Here is a 17,462-nt window from a genome sequence, read left to right on the forward strand (position 1 = left end):
TCCCAAACACTGCAGGACTCACCTTGTGAGAATCCATCTCAGCCTTGAGTTTGTTCTGTGCCCACTTCACTTTAATGATGTGAGAGTTGATGTCTTCCTTCAATTTGTCTATTTCTCTGATGAGTCTAGTCATTTCTCCTTCCTAAAACAGTATCACCATGTCATACTTTTCACTTAAACAATCAACTAATTACCTATGCATATTTTATATCCTCTCAAAGTAATTACAGTTAACACTATAATTCAAGGGATTATACTCTGGTCCATAGGCCATAAAACTGATTTAAAGTTCAAATGATAAGAGGTCAGTAAAACCCGAATCCAGTAAGTAAACAGGAAGATGATCAACATTTCTATTCTAACCACCTAGATGCATTGTGAGCATAAGCACACTTTCATGATTCTCTGGCTGGTATTAAGACAAACTAAGTTAGTTTTAGAATTCCTGAGAACAAAGATTATTTTTGTGAAATAATGACTTAGAAAATAATTTGCATCACCAAGATATAAAGGTAAGTACAATCTTTTTGTGCAGCTGCTAGTAGAGACAGTTCTGAACAGGTTGGTCAGTGACGTCTCCTCGGCCACAGGTTAATGAGGACATGTTCTTCTGCAAGAACACATTCTGTTCTATGGCATCACATCAAGATTTTCATCAAATTTATAGCCGGGCTCTAAAACTAATCACACAAGAAACAACTGTGTACATATTTTACCAAAATTTAATCTTCCCTTGAGACATTAATTACTCTAACATAGAGATTTTAAGAGGAAACTTTTAAAGAAAGTTATCCAATAAACACGTTTCCCTCAGTAAACCTTTAATCTTCAGACAGGTAATAAGACAGTGGAATCACTAAACACATTCTCAGAAGGCAAAATCATAAAAGCAACTTCACATCAAGTGTTTTAACTGGGCTAACTTGTAAGTGCTTAATTACATAGGAAAAGCAAAGAGAATATCCAATAAGGTTCGATGGCAAGTTTTACCTTTGTTTCATACAGCTGGTGCAACCGGCCTTTCTCCTGAGAGAGCTGTTTAATTTTGTTAGTGTTCTTCTCATTTTCCTTATTTGCATCTCTAAGTTTTCTCTCAAGCCCCTCCTTCTCCTTTCGGAGGTCTAAGGCTTCCTTCTCACCTCTTACGTATTTCATCACCATTGCTTCTTTCTCTTGCCGGGCCTCTTCACATTTCTTGTTGGCCTTTGGAAAAAAGTATTACCCAAAATTCACACATTATTTTTTTTTTTCAAATGAAAAGACACAAAAATATTTTTCTAAAATATTATGAATGCATCTTTTGCAAAACATTTCCAGGATTTGTGCCATAAAAATTTTTAAGTGAAAGGCAACATTCAACACTACTAGCATTTGCTTTTACTTTTTTCCTATTCAACTTTGGATAAAAGGTCTGTTATTTTCCATTTACTCCTCTAGCTCTGCCTTTCCATGCTTTTCTGTTCTACCATGTGCCCTGGGAAGATGACCACCATGGTCCTTACCAATGGATCCCCTTACACTCAAACCTCCAGTTGGGCTCAGCTCACAGGAGGCACCAGGTAGAGGCAGAGTGACAGGGCCCCATCAGAATCACAGTGTGGCTGACCGCTGCCGCCAGACACCCACTCTCTGTGGAGTGTACTTCTACTCGGGGGGGGGGGGAGGGGGAGGGTGAGGATGGGGGGAAGGGGAAATCTCTGTTCCATCAAGGGCCATTTTAATATTTGTAACATCATTCATGAGTCATACAAAATTATTAACTTAAAGATTAGCCTGTTACAGATTTACTGACTGAGTCTATCTGTGGTTACCGGACAGGGACAGACCAGATAACTTCCTGGATTTTTATCGCCTGCGGACTAGACAGTGCCCACCCCTGTATTTACTTCCTCTTCTTGTTCCTTAGGCTGAAAGATGGTGATGGCCCCTCCAGAAGTTCTTGGTCCTGCATCTGCCCTCTCTGGAATGCTGAAAGTTAACCCACATCCCTATAAAGAGTCCTTTGACTAAATTTTTGAATCACCAGTTAGTGCATCATATGTTTTCTGTCAAGAGCTCAAAGGCATGGCAGACATTTTCTAAAACTGATAACCAATTCAAATCACCAAAGGATCCACATACCAATTAATGATCATTTCATTTTCTATTTATGAAAAGCTTTGTGAAATAATTCACAGCTGCTAATTGAATTATTTGCTTATTTAAAATTTTCTATTAGTAAAGCTAATACTCTATATTCTGAAATTTCCTATAATGAATAAACTTGCACTGTATTAGTAGTAGCCCGTATTATAGCCTGTATTAATAGTCTGCCCCATCATGTAATCAAAAATATTTTAAGATTGGACAACTTGTACATTTTATTTGCTTAACAATTCTGGTGGCTGGAGGGTCTAGTCCAGTACAGGAATTGTGGCAGAGTCCCTGGATGCTTCATAACATGGTGGAAAGGGAAACAGCTACACACAAAAATATCCAGGCAGGCAGGACAGCATCCCTTTATAACAGCCCCCTGTCATAAGAACTCGTCGCTCCAGACCAGCAGTAACCCTATCCAAGATGGCTCCATCTGCGCCATCATCTTCCACAAGACCCTACCTCCAGAGGCTCTCAACACCTCTCAACACCACACCAAGAACTGGGGGACATGCTCAAAATCCATGCACGCTCCTCCTTCTAAGGAAGAATGTGTTTTACAAAAAACAGAACCCCAAACTTCACAGATATTCAAAGTTATCTAGTAGTACATATCAACTGAATTGAAGACAGTAACTATCAGAATAGGGTATGGGTAGCACGTGGTACACCACTAAAGTTGCCAGTTGGGACACCTGTCCCTAGGCGTTCCCTGTATCCCACACTGCATCCAGCGTCTCCTGTATCCCACACTGCATCCAGGCGTATTCTGTACCGTGGCGTTCCTGAATCCTATACTGGAAGGCTTGATTTGTTCTGCTACCCTACTTCAGATAGTTTCCAGCTAGCACCCTGGAAAGCAGGTGATGGCTCAAGTACTTGGGTTTCTGCCGCCCATATGGGAGACTCAGACTGAGTTCTGGGTTTCTGGTTTGGCCTGTTCCAGCCCTGACTGATGTGAGCATTCAGGGAACAGACCAGCCGTTTTAACATCTCTTTCCATCCTTCTTTGACTTTAAATAAGAGACATTCAAAAAATATGGAGATTGCAGGAAAAACTCTCACACTCTGAAACGACTGATAAAAACACTGTTCGATGTTCTAGTACTGCAGATAAACCCATCTAGTCAACAGAATGCCACAAACAGACATTTTTAAGATATTCAGTTGGAATTTACTGGATTAATGATGTCACAGACATGTGAGGACTTGACAGTGTACTTGCGGACAAGAACTAAGAAACTAGTGCTCAAACCTCCTAACAGAACCAGCTAGTTTAAAGTAAGTAACTGAACTGAGAAAAGGTCAATTAACGGTCCACTGTACATTTCAAGAGAAATGTGGGCTCCTGATTATCTATTAAGTCTGAGAACACACAGAATAAATCAAGACTTTTGCCAAGAGCTTACCAGCCAGTGAGAAAAGATGGACACACAGTAATATAATACAATAAATTCTAGTGGATCGATGCACAAAAGTCCTTTGAGAACATAAAAATACATTCCGTGGAATTGGCAAGAAAGCTAAATGGTGCTAAACTCTGGCTAGTTATTAAAAAAAAAAAAACAGGAATCATAAGAATACAAGGAGTCAAAGAACGGAAATGAACATTATATACCAACACTTGAAGGCAGGTAGCAGCACAGTCCATTTTATGGGTATCAAGTCATTTTACAGGGTGTTTACTTTGGTGTTCCAAGTGGGCAGTAAATAGTCACAAAAACAGGAAAATATAGTCTAGATTCTAATAGGAAAAAATTCTCACATCATGCTAACCAGTTCAAAATTTATCCTACAGACAACTGGAAGTCAATGATGGGTTTATAAATGAAAACCTTCTATTACACATTTTACCCAGTGGCAACATGAAAGCACTAGAGTTGAGAGATGGGAAGCAGAAAAACTAGCAGAAAGGACAGAATAGACAAAGTGAATTACGATGAATATTTATATCAAGTAACAGCCCTGTCAAAGACATGCCCTGAGACACAGCAATTTGTAGCTGTGTTTGTGCAAAGCTCAATCCTTAGGTCCTTTAACAGCATCTATCAAAAGGTTTTTGGGAGTATCCAACAAGATAAAACAACAACTGTTACTTAAGCTATTGTAGAAAGTCCATTTACAACAGATAAAGAAAAGGTATCACGTATTGTCTGAGCAATTTAATATGCTTATCACTAATGTAGATGACATAAGAAAGAATGAATTGGGATTGGCATGATGGGAATTATCCAGCTAATCTTGCACCTGCTAGTACTAATATTTCACGTGCTTGCCAGTCCTGGCTGCTCCACTTCCAATCCAGCTCTCTGCTTTAGAGCCTAGGGAAGCAGCAGAGAAGGGCCCAAAGATTTGGTCCCAAGTGGGAGATCAGGGGAAAGCTCCTGGTCCCTAGCTTTGGATCAACTCTAGCCATTACGGCCATTTGGGAACAGAAGCAGCAGTGAAAGACCTTTCTCTTTGTTTCTCCTCCCCTAATCTGCAGAATCTGCCTTCGAAACAAAAATAAGCAAATCTTTTTTAAAAAGAAATAAAGCACGAATCAGATAAACAACAGGATTTAATAACTTGGTAAACCTGAAGTAAAAGGTAAGTAGTTCCACTTTTGAATCATGGCAGTGAAGAACCTCAGTGTTTTCTGCTCTGATTTCTGCCTCGCTTGCTTGGCTGAGGGGCTGTGTGAACTCCAGGCCTGACAGTCTACATGACACCTGGCAGTTACGTAGGTAGAGCACTCCTCAGGAAGGGAGACCCCAGGTGTGCTTGTCAAATAAGACTTGATCACTACTCCATAACCCACCAATTTGTACTATTTGAAAGTTGCTTGCTTCAAACCCATCTGCCAAAACGCTCTTTTTAAAAGTAAACAGTTATCCCCCTTTACCTCAGATACATGAAGAAAACAATATGGAAATAATAGTCTTACCTACTTTCCTGTAGCCCTTGAACTTTTTACTCTATGTAAAGATTGTCAAAAATATAATTAAAAAATGGATAAAGTTAAAACAAAAAAAAAAAGTAAACAGTTAAACTGACCAATGATGACTGTACAGTTGTGTGGAATTGACCTGAAATGTATAAAAGCCCTGTGCTGTCCAACCTCGCCCCTTTTTTCCTGCCCCTTCTTGCCACCGCGGTGGCCGCTGCTGCTCCCCCAGTCCCGCTGCGCTGGGGAGGTGGCTGGCAGCCAAGGCAGGTCTGAATAAACCACCCTTAGGAGTTTACTTCGACTTCAGAATCCTGATGATTTTCTGGGGATCTCAGAATCTGGCCACAACAGCAGATAATTCCTCATTCATTGCAATGCACCAAAACTTTAGATGAAATGCAATAAATACCTTGTGATGTACATTTCAGTTCACAAGAAAGGAAAGTACGACGAATTCCCCAGGGTTAAAAAAAAAAAAAAAAAACTAAAACAAAGAAGAAAATACCGAATGACATACCAGAGATACAACCTTTACTGCCTTGTAGACATTTTCAAGTTCCAGGCCGTGAAAGGGCACAAATGGGGTTTTTCCCCATTAAGTTCCCAAGGATTTATAAACAGCTTTATTCCCCTACTTCCGAGGTTCTATTCCTTCCAGCTATCTGAGAGATGAAACTTGGAAGTCTCGAGTCAGAAAATGAAACTGAGGATGTAGCCAGTATGTGTGTATGAACATAGAATTTACTAGGTTTGATGACTCTACGTAAAAGGTGTTCCATTTACTCTTCTTCCACCTTCTCTACAAATTTAGAATTCTAAAGAAGTTGAAATGAAAAGTTAGGGAAGAAAAGGAATGAAGATCTATGAACAATTAAAAGGAAAAGTCTCTAAAATGTAGTTTCATAATTTTCTCTCAGGTTGTTGTAAAGATTAAAGCAGTTGCCACCGGTGCTGCAGCCAGAGGCCCTCACCACAGAACACGGGTTCCGGGTTCCAGGTTCCAGGCTACGTCATCAGAATATCAACGAGTAGCTAGGGGATGAGAAACGAGCTATGAAGAGATTGGAGGCAAGAAAAGGAGAACCAAAGAAAAACAGGGATCTCCACTCCAACATACTTTCTTTTCCTCCCAATATTTTTCCTAATTTGTTCATTTTTAAATAATTGACACATATTCCTTTAGTTAATTTTCACATAAATCACTACTATATCCCTAAAGTCTATAATGGCCTACCAATGAAATTCATTCTAATAATTGAGAACGAGCCACTGCAGTGTCAGGCTGATGACAACGATGTAAAAAGATACCTGTTCCATCCGCTGGGCCATCTCTTTGTGTAACTGCTGAATTGCATTTTTAGCTGCGACATCTTGAGCTATCAGTTTATCTCTGGAAGCTTTGACTTCTTTAGTAAGTTCCTCTATTCTTGATTCCAACTGTAAAGAAAAGTATTTCCTGGTTATTTATAGGGATATCAAACAGGAAAACAAAACCTAAGTAAATACAATGCAAAGGAAACAGGAATACACTTTATGAATACATCTCACTGAATAACCACTTCTGTAACATGTGGAATTAAGTCAGTACAAACCTAAAGACACTCCGGTAAGTTAAGGGGTATAGGTAAGCTCTTGCTGTACCCACTCATTAAGGAGCAGAGACAGAGACTGAAATATCATGAAAGGCATTTAAATGTAACATTAGAATATATTCACTTGATAGAAAAGTAAGCAGTACAGAAAGAAGAACAAAAGCTGAGACATGTAGAAAACAAAAAGCAAAATGACAGACATGAATCCAACTGTCACCACCAGTAAATGAAAACAGATTTAATAATAATAGTAGAAAAAAGTAGAAAACGACAGATTCCAAGAATATCCTCTCTATAGGAATCATTTTAGGTTCAAAGATACAAACAGGATGGAAATATAGCATCAAACAAAAATCAGCAATCCTAAGAAAGTGGGAGTACCTACACTCAGAACAGAACAGGCTAAGAAAAACTGTTACTGGGGCAGGGCTGACACTGAGGTGCAGTGGGTTAAGCTATTGCCTGCAACACCAGCAGACCATATCATAGCACCAGCTGGAATCCCAGCTGCTCACCCCACTTCCCATCCAAATTCCAGCTTAGAAGCCTAGGAAGGCAAAAGATGGCCACATCTCATGTTGAAGGATTTGAATAAACCAAACACCTCCCTCTCTATCAGTCAGCCTTTTAAATAAACAAACAGATCTTTAAAATAAAGCATTATTTTAAAGTCAACATTGTGGTGCAGTGTGTGAAGCCACCGCCTGCAATGCCAGCAGATCAGAGTTCCTGTATAAGTCCTAGCTGCTCTGTTTCAAAATAGCTCCCTGCCACTGTGCCTGGGAATGCACGGATGACAGCTCAAGTCCTCACGGCCCTGCCATCTTCCGGGAGAACTGAAAGGCCGCCGGGCTTTGGCTCGACCCAGCCTTGACAGCGGCAACCATTTAGGAAGTGAATCCGACGATGGAGGAAAGAGCGCAAATCAGTCAATCTGAGGACTCTGGGAAAGGAGCCACTGAAGAAATCAATGAAACAGGAAAAGAAAAAAGAAATAGCTGACAAAAATTAAGAGATGATTTGCTGAAAATAGGAAAACAATCCTTTAGCTACACTGAGAAAAAGACTCAACTAAAAATCAAAATGAAACAAACATTACTAGTGAACTTCCATAAAGCAAAATGACAATGAATTGCATGAACAATTTCACTGAGATGAAATGGACAACTTCCAGACGGACATAAAATACCAAAACTTGCTTAAGAAGAAATGCAAGATGTTAATAAATGTGTAAGGAGATTAAGTAGTTACAAGACTCTACTCACAAAAAAGCCAATATTTAATACCAATTTATTTACCAAGAAATATTTAATACCAATTCTTCATGAACTCCTGCCCACATGAAAAGAACAGCTTCAAATTTGTTGAAATATACCAAAGAGAAATGAAACAGCATATGTCCACACAAAAAGTTGCACATGAGTGTTCATAGAAACATGCCTCATAAGGCTCAGATAATGGACATCCTAATGTCCCCCTGTCACCTGCCGGAAGGATGAACACAATGCTGTGAGGCAGAGAGGGATACCTCAGCCATTAAAAAGGGTGAGATAATGACACATGCTACAACCCAAATAAAACATTAAAACATTAGTAAGTGTAAAAACAGGATTTCATTTATGTGAAAAAACAAGTGAATATAAAGTAAGAAAGTCTGTTAGCTGTTTCCCCAGGGTTAGGAGGATGGAGTGAGGTCTGGAAGGAATCAACAGTGACTACTAGTGAGCACAGAGTTTTTCCCAGGGTGATAAAATGCTCCAGAATGATGGTGAAAGCTACACAACTAACCATCACTCACCTGAGCACCTGACATGAATAACTGCACATGAACGATATCAATAAAGCTATGAAAAGCTACCAAAACATTAGCTTGAAGTACACTTGTACTAAGTGCCCTAACAAAATTACTTACAACCAAATCAACCAATAAGAATATAAACCACATTTATATTTTTTGGTAGTCACAATTTAAAAGGTAAGACAGTTTATAAAACTCAGTGGATCACAATTATTATTTCAACACATCAAAATATTATTTTAATACATAATCAATACTTTATAAAACTCAACAGATCACAAATATTATTTCAACATATCAACAAATATTATTTCAGTACACAATCAACAGAAAAGCCTTTTATTTTAGTACCAAGTCTTCTAACATTAGGTGTGTATTTTCCACTTACAGCAAGTCAACTTAGCCTAGCTACCTTTCAAGTATTCGAATCACATGAAACTGGTGGTTCCTATCCTGGACAGTGCACATCCAGGGATAAAATTCAAGAAAATTCTGCTAGGCAAGTTTTCTGTTTAGAATTGTAGTTTTCAAAGTGCCAGCAAAAACCAAACCAAAACAAAAAAAAGTGAATTCAATTTTCTTTAACTAAGGTACAACCAGTGGATCACCTAAGGAAAGGAGAGGTCTGGTTCTACGTCTCCTGTTCATGAAATGTCTGGTCATTAGCAGTGACAAGACCATCACAACCTGAGTCAGGGCTCCTTCACACTTAAACTTAAGATTCATTTACATGTAATGGCACTAGAGTACACAAACATCAGGATTAAATACTACATGTAAAACATGATGAATATGGCTATCTTTCAATTATGTAAATGTACATTAAATACACAGAAGCACAAGCAAGGGAAAATTTGGTTTAATTTCTTGTTATTGTCAATTGTTTAGTGTTAGCTTCACTACATTCATCTTCATGAAAGGAAAGACCAAGGGAAACACTTTCAAGAGGGAGAGCAGTTCAGCCCTGGGACCTGCCTCAGCAGCAGCTCCTGGTCCAAGCAGCAGGAATTCATGAAAATCAAGACAGAAAGGACAAGCTAGGGAAGGCAGGTTGCAGGCACAGGGCAAAACAGGAAAGCCACTTTCACAGCAAGTTTGCAAAAATACAAAAACAGAACCATACTACACAGTCAACTTACAAATATTCTAAAGCCACACTTTAAAGTATCTTCTTCTTTCAGCTGGCAGAACCAGCCTGATTGTGAAATCAAAGTCTTTTTGCTACTCTGAGCATAATAGAATATGCTCTATTACAATGTATCAGAGTCACATATACCATAAAATATAAATTTACAAAGTGAAAATATGTCAGGCTACAATTTCCAGTTAGTAAAAGAAAAATACTAAGAAATTTTCTAAATTTACATATGATTTATCTCACAAACTTCAAAGCACACCATTTTTTAGGAATACAACCTCATTTTCAAAGTCTTTAAAGAGCTCTGGTTTCTTTACCTGCTTAATTGTGCTCATATGCTGCTTCTCTGTCTCTGTTCTTTTTTTTAATTCTTCCCTGAGATTGTCTTTTTCTGAGCAAATGTCTACGATGAGTTCCTGGTGCTTCTTATTTTCTTTAATTAACCTAAATACAAAGACAGTGAAATGTAAGAGTGGAAACAGAATGAAATGTGATTAGGGTGTAGAAATCTGTGACTATAATAAATTAACATTTCTAAACAATAACCCTTATCTTTTTTTAAAAGATTCATTTATTTTTATTGGAAAGGCAGTTTAAGAGAAAGATCTTCCATCTGCTGTCTCACTCTCCAAATGCCGCCAACAGCCAGAGCTGATCTAACCTGAAGCCAGGAGCCAGGAGCTTCTTACAGATCTCCCACACAGGTGCAGGCTCCCAAGGCTTTGAGCCGTCCTCAACTGCTTTCCCAGGCCACAAGCTGGGAAAGGATGCAAAGTGGAGCAGCCAAGTGAAGCAGCCAAGTGGAGCAGCCAGGACATGAACCAGCACCCATATGGGATCCCAGGACTCCCAAGGTGGAGGATTAACCACGTCCTCAACAGTTACTTTTTAGTGATACATGACATTTTTAAAACAATCTCGGGCCAACCAGACTATATTTTTTCTGAAAAATTTTGTGTATTTCAAGTCAAGAAATAATCAAGTAAGGAAAACCGCACCCTGTTAAGCCTACAGGTTTCTTATCTCAGTTGTGCACTACATCCCTTCAGCATTAGAACACTTTAAAGTAAGTGGCTCTCACTCAAGGGTTACTTAGGAAGTAGGGGCTGCTGTTGGCATCCAGTGGCAAAGGCCACTGAACACCCCACAGTGCCAGTAACAGTGCAACACATTATCTGACTCAAAAAATGCTAAAGTAGAAAAATCTTATTCTAGATTGAGAATATTTGAATAGTCAGTATAAAACAAAAAGCTCAAGAATTTCTTCTCTTTTAAAACAATGAAATGACTTGCAAAGTATTCAGAAATTGAAGATGCTATCTTAAATGTTAACATCTTAACAGCCAGTATCCTGGGGATTAATAATAGCAATAGCTTTTCCCCAACAGTTACTACACACTGTTTGCTAACCTTGGTTAAGTGCACTATTTCACTTAATATTCAAAGTAAGTCTATGAGATTATCATGACTTCTGCTTTATGAATATTGAAAAAGCAAAGGGGCCAGCATGGTGGTATAACAGGTTATGCCGTTGGCTGCAAGCTGACATTCTATATGCATGTCAGTTCTCAACCCAGCTGCTCTGCTGATCCAGCTCCTTGTTAATACTCCTGGGAAAGCAGCAGAAGAAGACCTGAGACCGGCACAAGGCTCCCAACTTCTGGCTCTGGACTGGCCCAGATGTGGCCATTACAGTCATTGGGGAGTGAATCACCAACGAAGTATCTCTGTGTCGCCTGTTTTTCAAATAAACAAAATAAACCATAATTTTTTTTAAAGCACAACTAATGCCTAGAATTAGTTCTAGGTCACCCTGCTAACAAGTGATAGAATTGAGTTTTGAGTCCAAGTCAAATTGCCAAAGCCAGGCCTATCTACTTGAAAAGGGACTCATTCATTGAACAGATGCTTACTGAGGGTTACTATACACCTTCTGTGTCATACAGAGGGTATATGTTAGCCAGCAGCCCCTGCTTTCTGGGGCTTACATTGTAAGGGAGAAAACAGACATTTAAAAACTGTATGTGCATACAGTAAGTCCTATTATGACAGAGCAGTGCAAGTGGACAGTGACAAGCTGAAATCTTCGATAGGACAGAGGGACACTATCTCTCAGGGAGGTGACAGCTGAGCACAAGAATGCTGTGAGGAAGCCATCACACAAACGCCTGTGAGGATGCCAAAATGAAACACAACTTTATTTAGGCCATTTATACTAGTTTCACTTAGATCACTTCTATGCTTAAAGTGTACACTGCTACAAAACTACTTGACAGGAAATTAAACAACAGCTCCAAGCTCCCCATCCCCAGCTGCTGCACCAACCTTACTCTTCTGTTTAGAGAGAGTTTGACTATCTTGATACCTCATCTGAGTGAAACCAAATAATACTTCACCTTTTTGTGATGGGCTTATTGAACACAGTGGTCTCCAGTTTTATGTATGTATTATGTCTGTGAATTGCCTCCCTTTTTAAGGCTGAATAATACTACACTGTATATGTAAGTATATACCACATATTATTTGTTTAGTCATCTGTCAGTGGCTTTCTAGGTTTCTTCTCTTTTGGCTGTTGTAGATCCTATTCTTACAAACAGGTATGCACAAATATCTCTTCAAGACTCTTGTTAATCCTACCCTAGAACTAATGCCGACCACTCCTTGTATCCTTATTGGAACACTACAATGGACTGAACAAACCATACGCCTCATATAAACGAATCACTGGTGTTCCTGTTGAGGTTGCTTTTTAGGGACCCTCCTCATCTTCCTGCTGTTTGTGTGCCTTTCTTTCACACCTTGCCCTTGAAACTATTTCGGGTGCCACTTCCTACTTCTCAGACCTTGTGACTCTATGTGTTATTTAATGCTTTTAATAGCAGCAAACATTTATACGCAGTTAATTATGTGCCTGGCACATTACATAAACGAACCCACAGACTCGTCGACACCTTGATGAAGTGGGTGGTGTTACTATTATCCCAATTCGGCAGATGAGTTCCCTGCAGTACAAAGATCAAACTGAGTGTGGTTCAAGGTCACACGCCAGTGAGCGTTATAATCTCCCCGGCTTCAGCGGTCTTACAAATGCAGTTACAGAAATGCACTAGTTTCAAGTTGTTAAACTTCTTTAGAAACCACCAAAACAGTAAAAGCCTGATTTTTTGTTGTCGTTGCATGGCAGAGTTGATGGAGTGGACTTGGAAGCCTACCCCACTGGCTCCCATCAACCTTGCAAAGTCAGATTCTGCATCTTCATCCACGTGAGGGGACGATACTTTCCTGGGGGGCCTGTCTGGGTATCATACAATCACCAGACATGCTTATCTCAAATCTAGGTTAATCTTTTGTTATACACATACTTTCATTCCAGATAAAATGCTTTGCTGATTCAGATCACCTCTAACAACTAATCTTCTTCCTTCTGTCCTCATTTAATTTTCCATGAAGAAAGTTACCTTTCATTTTACTGAAATTTTCACAAATCCATCTATTTCCAAACGGTTTTGAGTTTACACAGCCATTTCACTATTTTTTCTTAGCTTTACTGAGATCAAAGTGACAAAATTGTACATATTCATTCTTAAAGTTTACAATGAGATGATCTGATAAAAAAAATTATGAACTGATTGGCACACTTGGGTGAATTAACACCTCCATCAACTCACATAGTTCCATGGGTTTGTGTGTGTGTGTGTTGGGGAGGGTGTGAATACCTGAGGGTGTGTGTGTGTGGTGTGAATACCTGAGGGTGTATGTGTGTGTGGTGTGAATACCTGAGGTCAGTTCTTAGCAGATTTCAAGGACACAAGATGACACCACTAGCTGTCATCACCATGATGCACTTTGACCCCCAGGACTTACTCATCCTGAAGTCTGTATTCTTGGACCGTCTCCCCATTTCTCCTGAGCCCCGACAATCATCATTCTCCTATTTCAAACACAGCAATATATCACAACTGCAAGATGTCAGTTACTGGAGATGGGAGGAATATAGAGAGCTCTTGCTCAACTTGAGATTTGCAAAGTCAAAATGTTCTCCAAATTCTTATACAACAGTATGAATGTGTTTAACATGACTATCTGTACACTTAAAAAAGGATTAAGGTAGTAACCTTTATATGTTATAAGGACTTTATCACAATTTTAAAATGGGCAGAACAAAGAGCCTGCATAGTGAATCAATAAAGAGTGAACTGGGCCAGGGAACAAAGACCCATTAGGCAGGATAATCCGGAACAGTGAAGACCCCAGCAAGGAGGAGCCAGCTTCGCACTCAGCTATTCGGATTATATTTTCTTCTGCCACCCTCCTCCACCAGGTGAATTCTCTCTCTCCTTCTATGTGCCTCCTTTAATTCAACACATTTTTAAAAGTACTATGTTATAAAAAGAGCACCAGCCTATATCTCAATGAGGACTATAATACTTTTCTTTCTTAAATGTTGTAAAATGGTAACTTAACCAATGCATCATATAATCATTTAAATCTAGAATAAAGACAGGACAATATGATACTACCATGAAGAGATTATCATGTAAATGGAATTAATCCCACAAATCCAAGAGAAGTCTAAAATAACTGCGTTCTTATTTATCAATAATCACCAATTCTGTACTCTAAATTTTAGTTTTTTTAAACCAATGGAGGTTTAGAAGGGTTTATAGTGGGACTCTGAAAATGTTTTTAAACATTATGAATTCACATTTTCTTCTGAATTTTTTTGCTCTTGATATTCCTATTTTAAAATTAAAAATCTGACCTTGTCTTTATTAAAATTTTATTATAAGCTCATGAATTTAAACTATTTACACTGATATTTACTGCTTCAGATTTAGAAACATTGTAGATCTACTATTTATAGTATTAACTAGAAAAATTTTATATTTGGAAGATTATTCAGTAAAAACTACTCTGTGCCTGCCTTGACTACAGTCAAAATGGTGCTTTCTTTAAAGAATTCAATCTTTAATCCTGGTGGGGGAAAAAAGGAACCTAAAGGAATAAAAAACAAAATAAAACTTACTTTTTAATGGTATGCTCCTGCTGCAAATACTTATCTTGTACGCACTTGTCAAACAGCACTAATGCATGTTCTCCCTTATTCATCCCATTTGGTACTCGGTGTTCCTGTGCAAACTTCGTAGATAAGAGTTCAGACTCTATTTCTTCCAGCAAATCTTCTGAAGCTGAAACAGTCTTTATTTGTGAAATAAGTTTCTTGGTGCAGTCTGTATCGTAAGGACTTTCTGAGTAAGTCTTTTCTTTAGCGGCTTCTGTAAACGTAGATGATTGTAATTCTGCCAATATTTGTGTGACAGCCTGCTCTGTTTCACTTGTTTTTGAAACTGGCTTTGCAAAGTCTCCACTAGGAAAATCAGACATTTGTTCAGAATTTTCAGGGCAAATGTCTCTGTTAGTACAAGAAGCATCACCTCCATCAGGATCCAGAGTAGCATTGTCCCGTGCTTCAAGTTGACTACAGTGTTCATTAGACTGACATAACGTGCTATCACAGTTTAATGATAATACTTTGGACTCATTTTCTAATTTGCAGCTTTCATCACCAGAAAATAAGATGCATGAGTCTTCCTTTAATTCAGATGTTTCCCCAATATTTTTATCAGAGGAAACGGAGGTTATGTGCTCTGTCTCTGACATGCTGGTTGGTACCAATTCACTTTGCATCTCTTCAAATCTGTTTCTGATCTTCGTTTTACATCTGAGAAAGTGAAACATCAAAATTAAAACAATTTTAAACCATACATTTGATTATCTGCACATAGCAGTCCACTATGTGGAATAACCAAGACCACTTCATAGTCTTTTCTAGAAGAAAAAATTGGCCGGTCAACCCACATAGGCTGCAACCAGGTGGGCTACTGCAAAGTTCCACTGCCTTTTCTCCACTGCACAAAACTCCACTTTTACCAGCAAAATAAACCACCTCGTGAGATGTTAGGCAAAAATAGTATAATCAAGTGCAAGGTTAGAGCCAAAAAATGATCCGAATTCCTTCAGTTCTCTAAAGGCAAAAATGGCCTCAAGAAATTTCTAAGAAAATAGTGGAGAAATAAGACAACAATTAAACCACTAGAAGAGAAATCACAAACCAAGAGAAGAAACAAAAATGCCCAATGGGCCAGTGCTGCTTGCAACACTCGCACTGCTGTTCCATTATTTGAGTGCTGCTTAGAGCCCAACTGCTCCAATTCCAGTCCAGCTTCCTACTATGTGCCTAAAGGAAGCCAGCACAGGAAGACCCAAGCACTTGGTCACTGCCACTCACATGAGATCAGTTCGGATGTAGTTCCTGGCTTTGACTACACTATTGCAGCCACTAGGGCAATACCGACAGAAGACTGGCTGACTGATCAGTGTGTGTGTGTGTGTGTGTGTGTGTGTGTGTGTGTGTGTTATTCTGCCTTTCAAATAAGTTTTTAAAGACACATTAATAAAAATGTACTGTGAAGATAAACAAAACAATAATAACACATAGCTACCAATAACCCAGAGACGTAGATGTGAGCTGAAAGGAAGCCACGGCATGAGAGATCCTGGCTACAAGTTATTATTTTTCTTATCCAGGCAGTAACCATGGTGACTTTCAGACAGACTCCTCAGGAGTAAATAAATGTTCAATACAAATCAAATGGAGCCATAGACACTAAGTCAATAAAACAAACAATTTAATTTTACCAAGTTAGAGTATATTTTTATAATGTTTATGAAAGTTATTATCCAAGCTATTTGATAAAAATTATTGAACTTCAAATATTACTCGTGTGGGTACAAGGCAGCTAGGCTATTGGTATCCATATCAGAGAGCCTGTGTTCCGTATTAGTTGCAGCTCTGGATCAGGTTTCCTAGTAATGCACACCCTGGCAGGTAGCTGAGCTCGTTCATGTCACTGGGCTCCTGTTACAGGGAGATGTGGATTGATTTCCTCGCTCCAGGATCTGGCCCAGCTCACCCCAACCACAACTACTGTGGGCACCTGGGGAGTGAACTGCTACATGCTCCTTCTCCATCTGTCTCTGCTTCTCAAATCAGTTTTAAAACAAATCAAAATTATCTTTAGATGAATATAAAGTCTCCCAATACTCTTTATGAAAAAATAATCAATTTTTGCCAAGTCTCAACAAACATGGAAGAGTAGCAGAAGACAGCCAAAGTACTTAAGCCCCTGACACCCTAGGGAGACCTGGAAGAAGCTCCTGGCTCTTGACTTTGGCCTAACGCTGGTCATTACTGTCACATGGAAGACAATGGCTTCTAGCAGATGGAAGATATCTGTCTCTTTCTCCTCCTCTCTCGCCCTGTCTCTGTAATTCTGACTTTCAAATAACTAAATATTTTTAAAACCACTTTACCACTCTGCATTTACCACTTCTCAAGCAGAGTGCTATTTCTTATCTAAACAAGCACTCTTTATTATCCTTGAACTTACAAAAAATAATTCAAGCAGAATCGACGCAAACACCTTAAATCTGGTAACAAAATAGTAATGACACATAAATCTAAAGAATATTTTCTCTGCTACAATTCACCCTCATTTCTGCAAATGTTTAGGAGTTCTCGATGAAGGTGTGACTCAGTGGATTTACACAATGACCTGGGGACCAAACAACACTTAGTGGGTAGGGAAAGGTTATAAGACTTCCCATGTTTTGCAAAATACTGCAAAACAAAAATCAGCCTCACATGCCACTGGATGTTCAATTATGTATAAGAACTATTTCAGGTTCTAAACTCAAAATCTAACCATTTACACACTATCCTCCTGTAATTTAAGAAATTAAATTTAACTTGAGACTAAATTTAATCTCAAAAGTACTTTCTATACAGCCTCTCAGAAATACTCAAGC

General features: G+C 38.8%; 1 protein-coding gene across 1 annotated transcript in view; it reads right to left on the minus strand.

The window, feature by feature from the left end:
* CCDC186 (coiled-coil domain containing 186) overlaps nucleotides 1-15,333 on the minus strand; it is a 29,889-nt gene extending 14,556 nt beyond the window's left edge. The window contains exons 1-5 of the mRNA XM_004579806.3: nucleotides 14,620-15,333; nucleotides 9,911-10,037; nucleotides 6,374-6,502; nucleotides 991-1,203; nucleotides 23-142 (exon numbers count right to left, since the gene is read on the minus strand). Coding sequence (XP_004579863.2) covers nucleotides 23-142; nucleotides 991-1,203; nucleotides 6,374-6,502; nucleotides 9,911-10,037; nucleotides 14,620-15,332 — 1,302 coding nt within the window. The 5' untranslated portion in view covers nucleotide 15,333. The remainder of the gene's footprint in view (nucleotides 1-22; nucleotides 143-990; nucleotides 1,204-6,373; nucleotides 6,503-9,910; nucleotides 10,038-14,619) is intronic.
* Nucleotides 15,334-17,462: the final 2,129 nt, after the last annotated feature.

Source organism: Ochotona princeps, chromosome 13 (assembly GCF_030435755.1).
Source record: "Ochotona princeps isolate mOchPri1 chromosome 13, mOchPri1.hap1, whole genome shotgun sequence".
NCBI classification, from domain to species: domain Eukaryota; kingdom Metazoa; phylum Chordata; class Mammalia; order Lagomorpha; family Ochotonidae; genus Ochotona; species Ochotona princeps.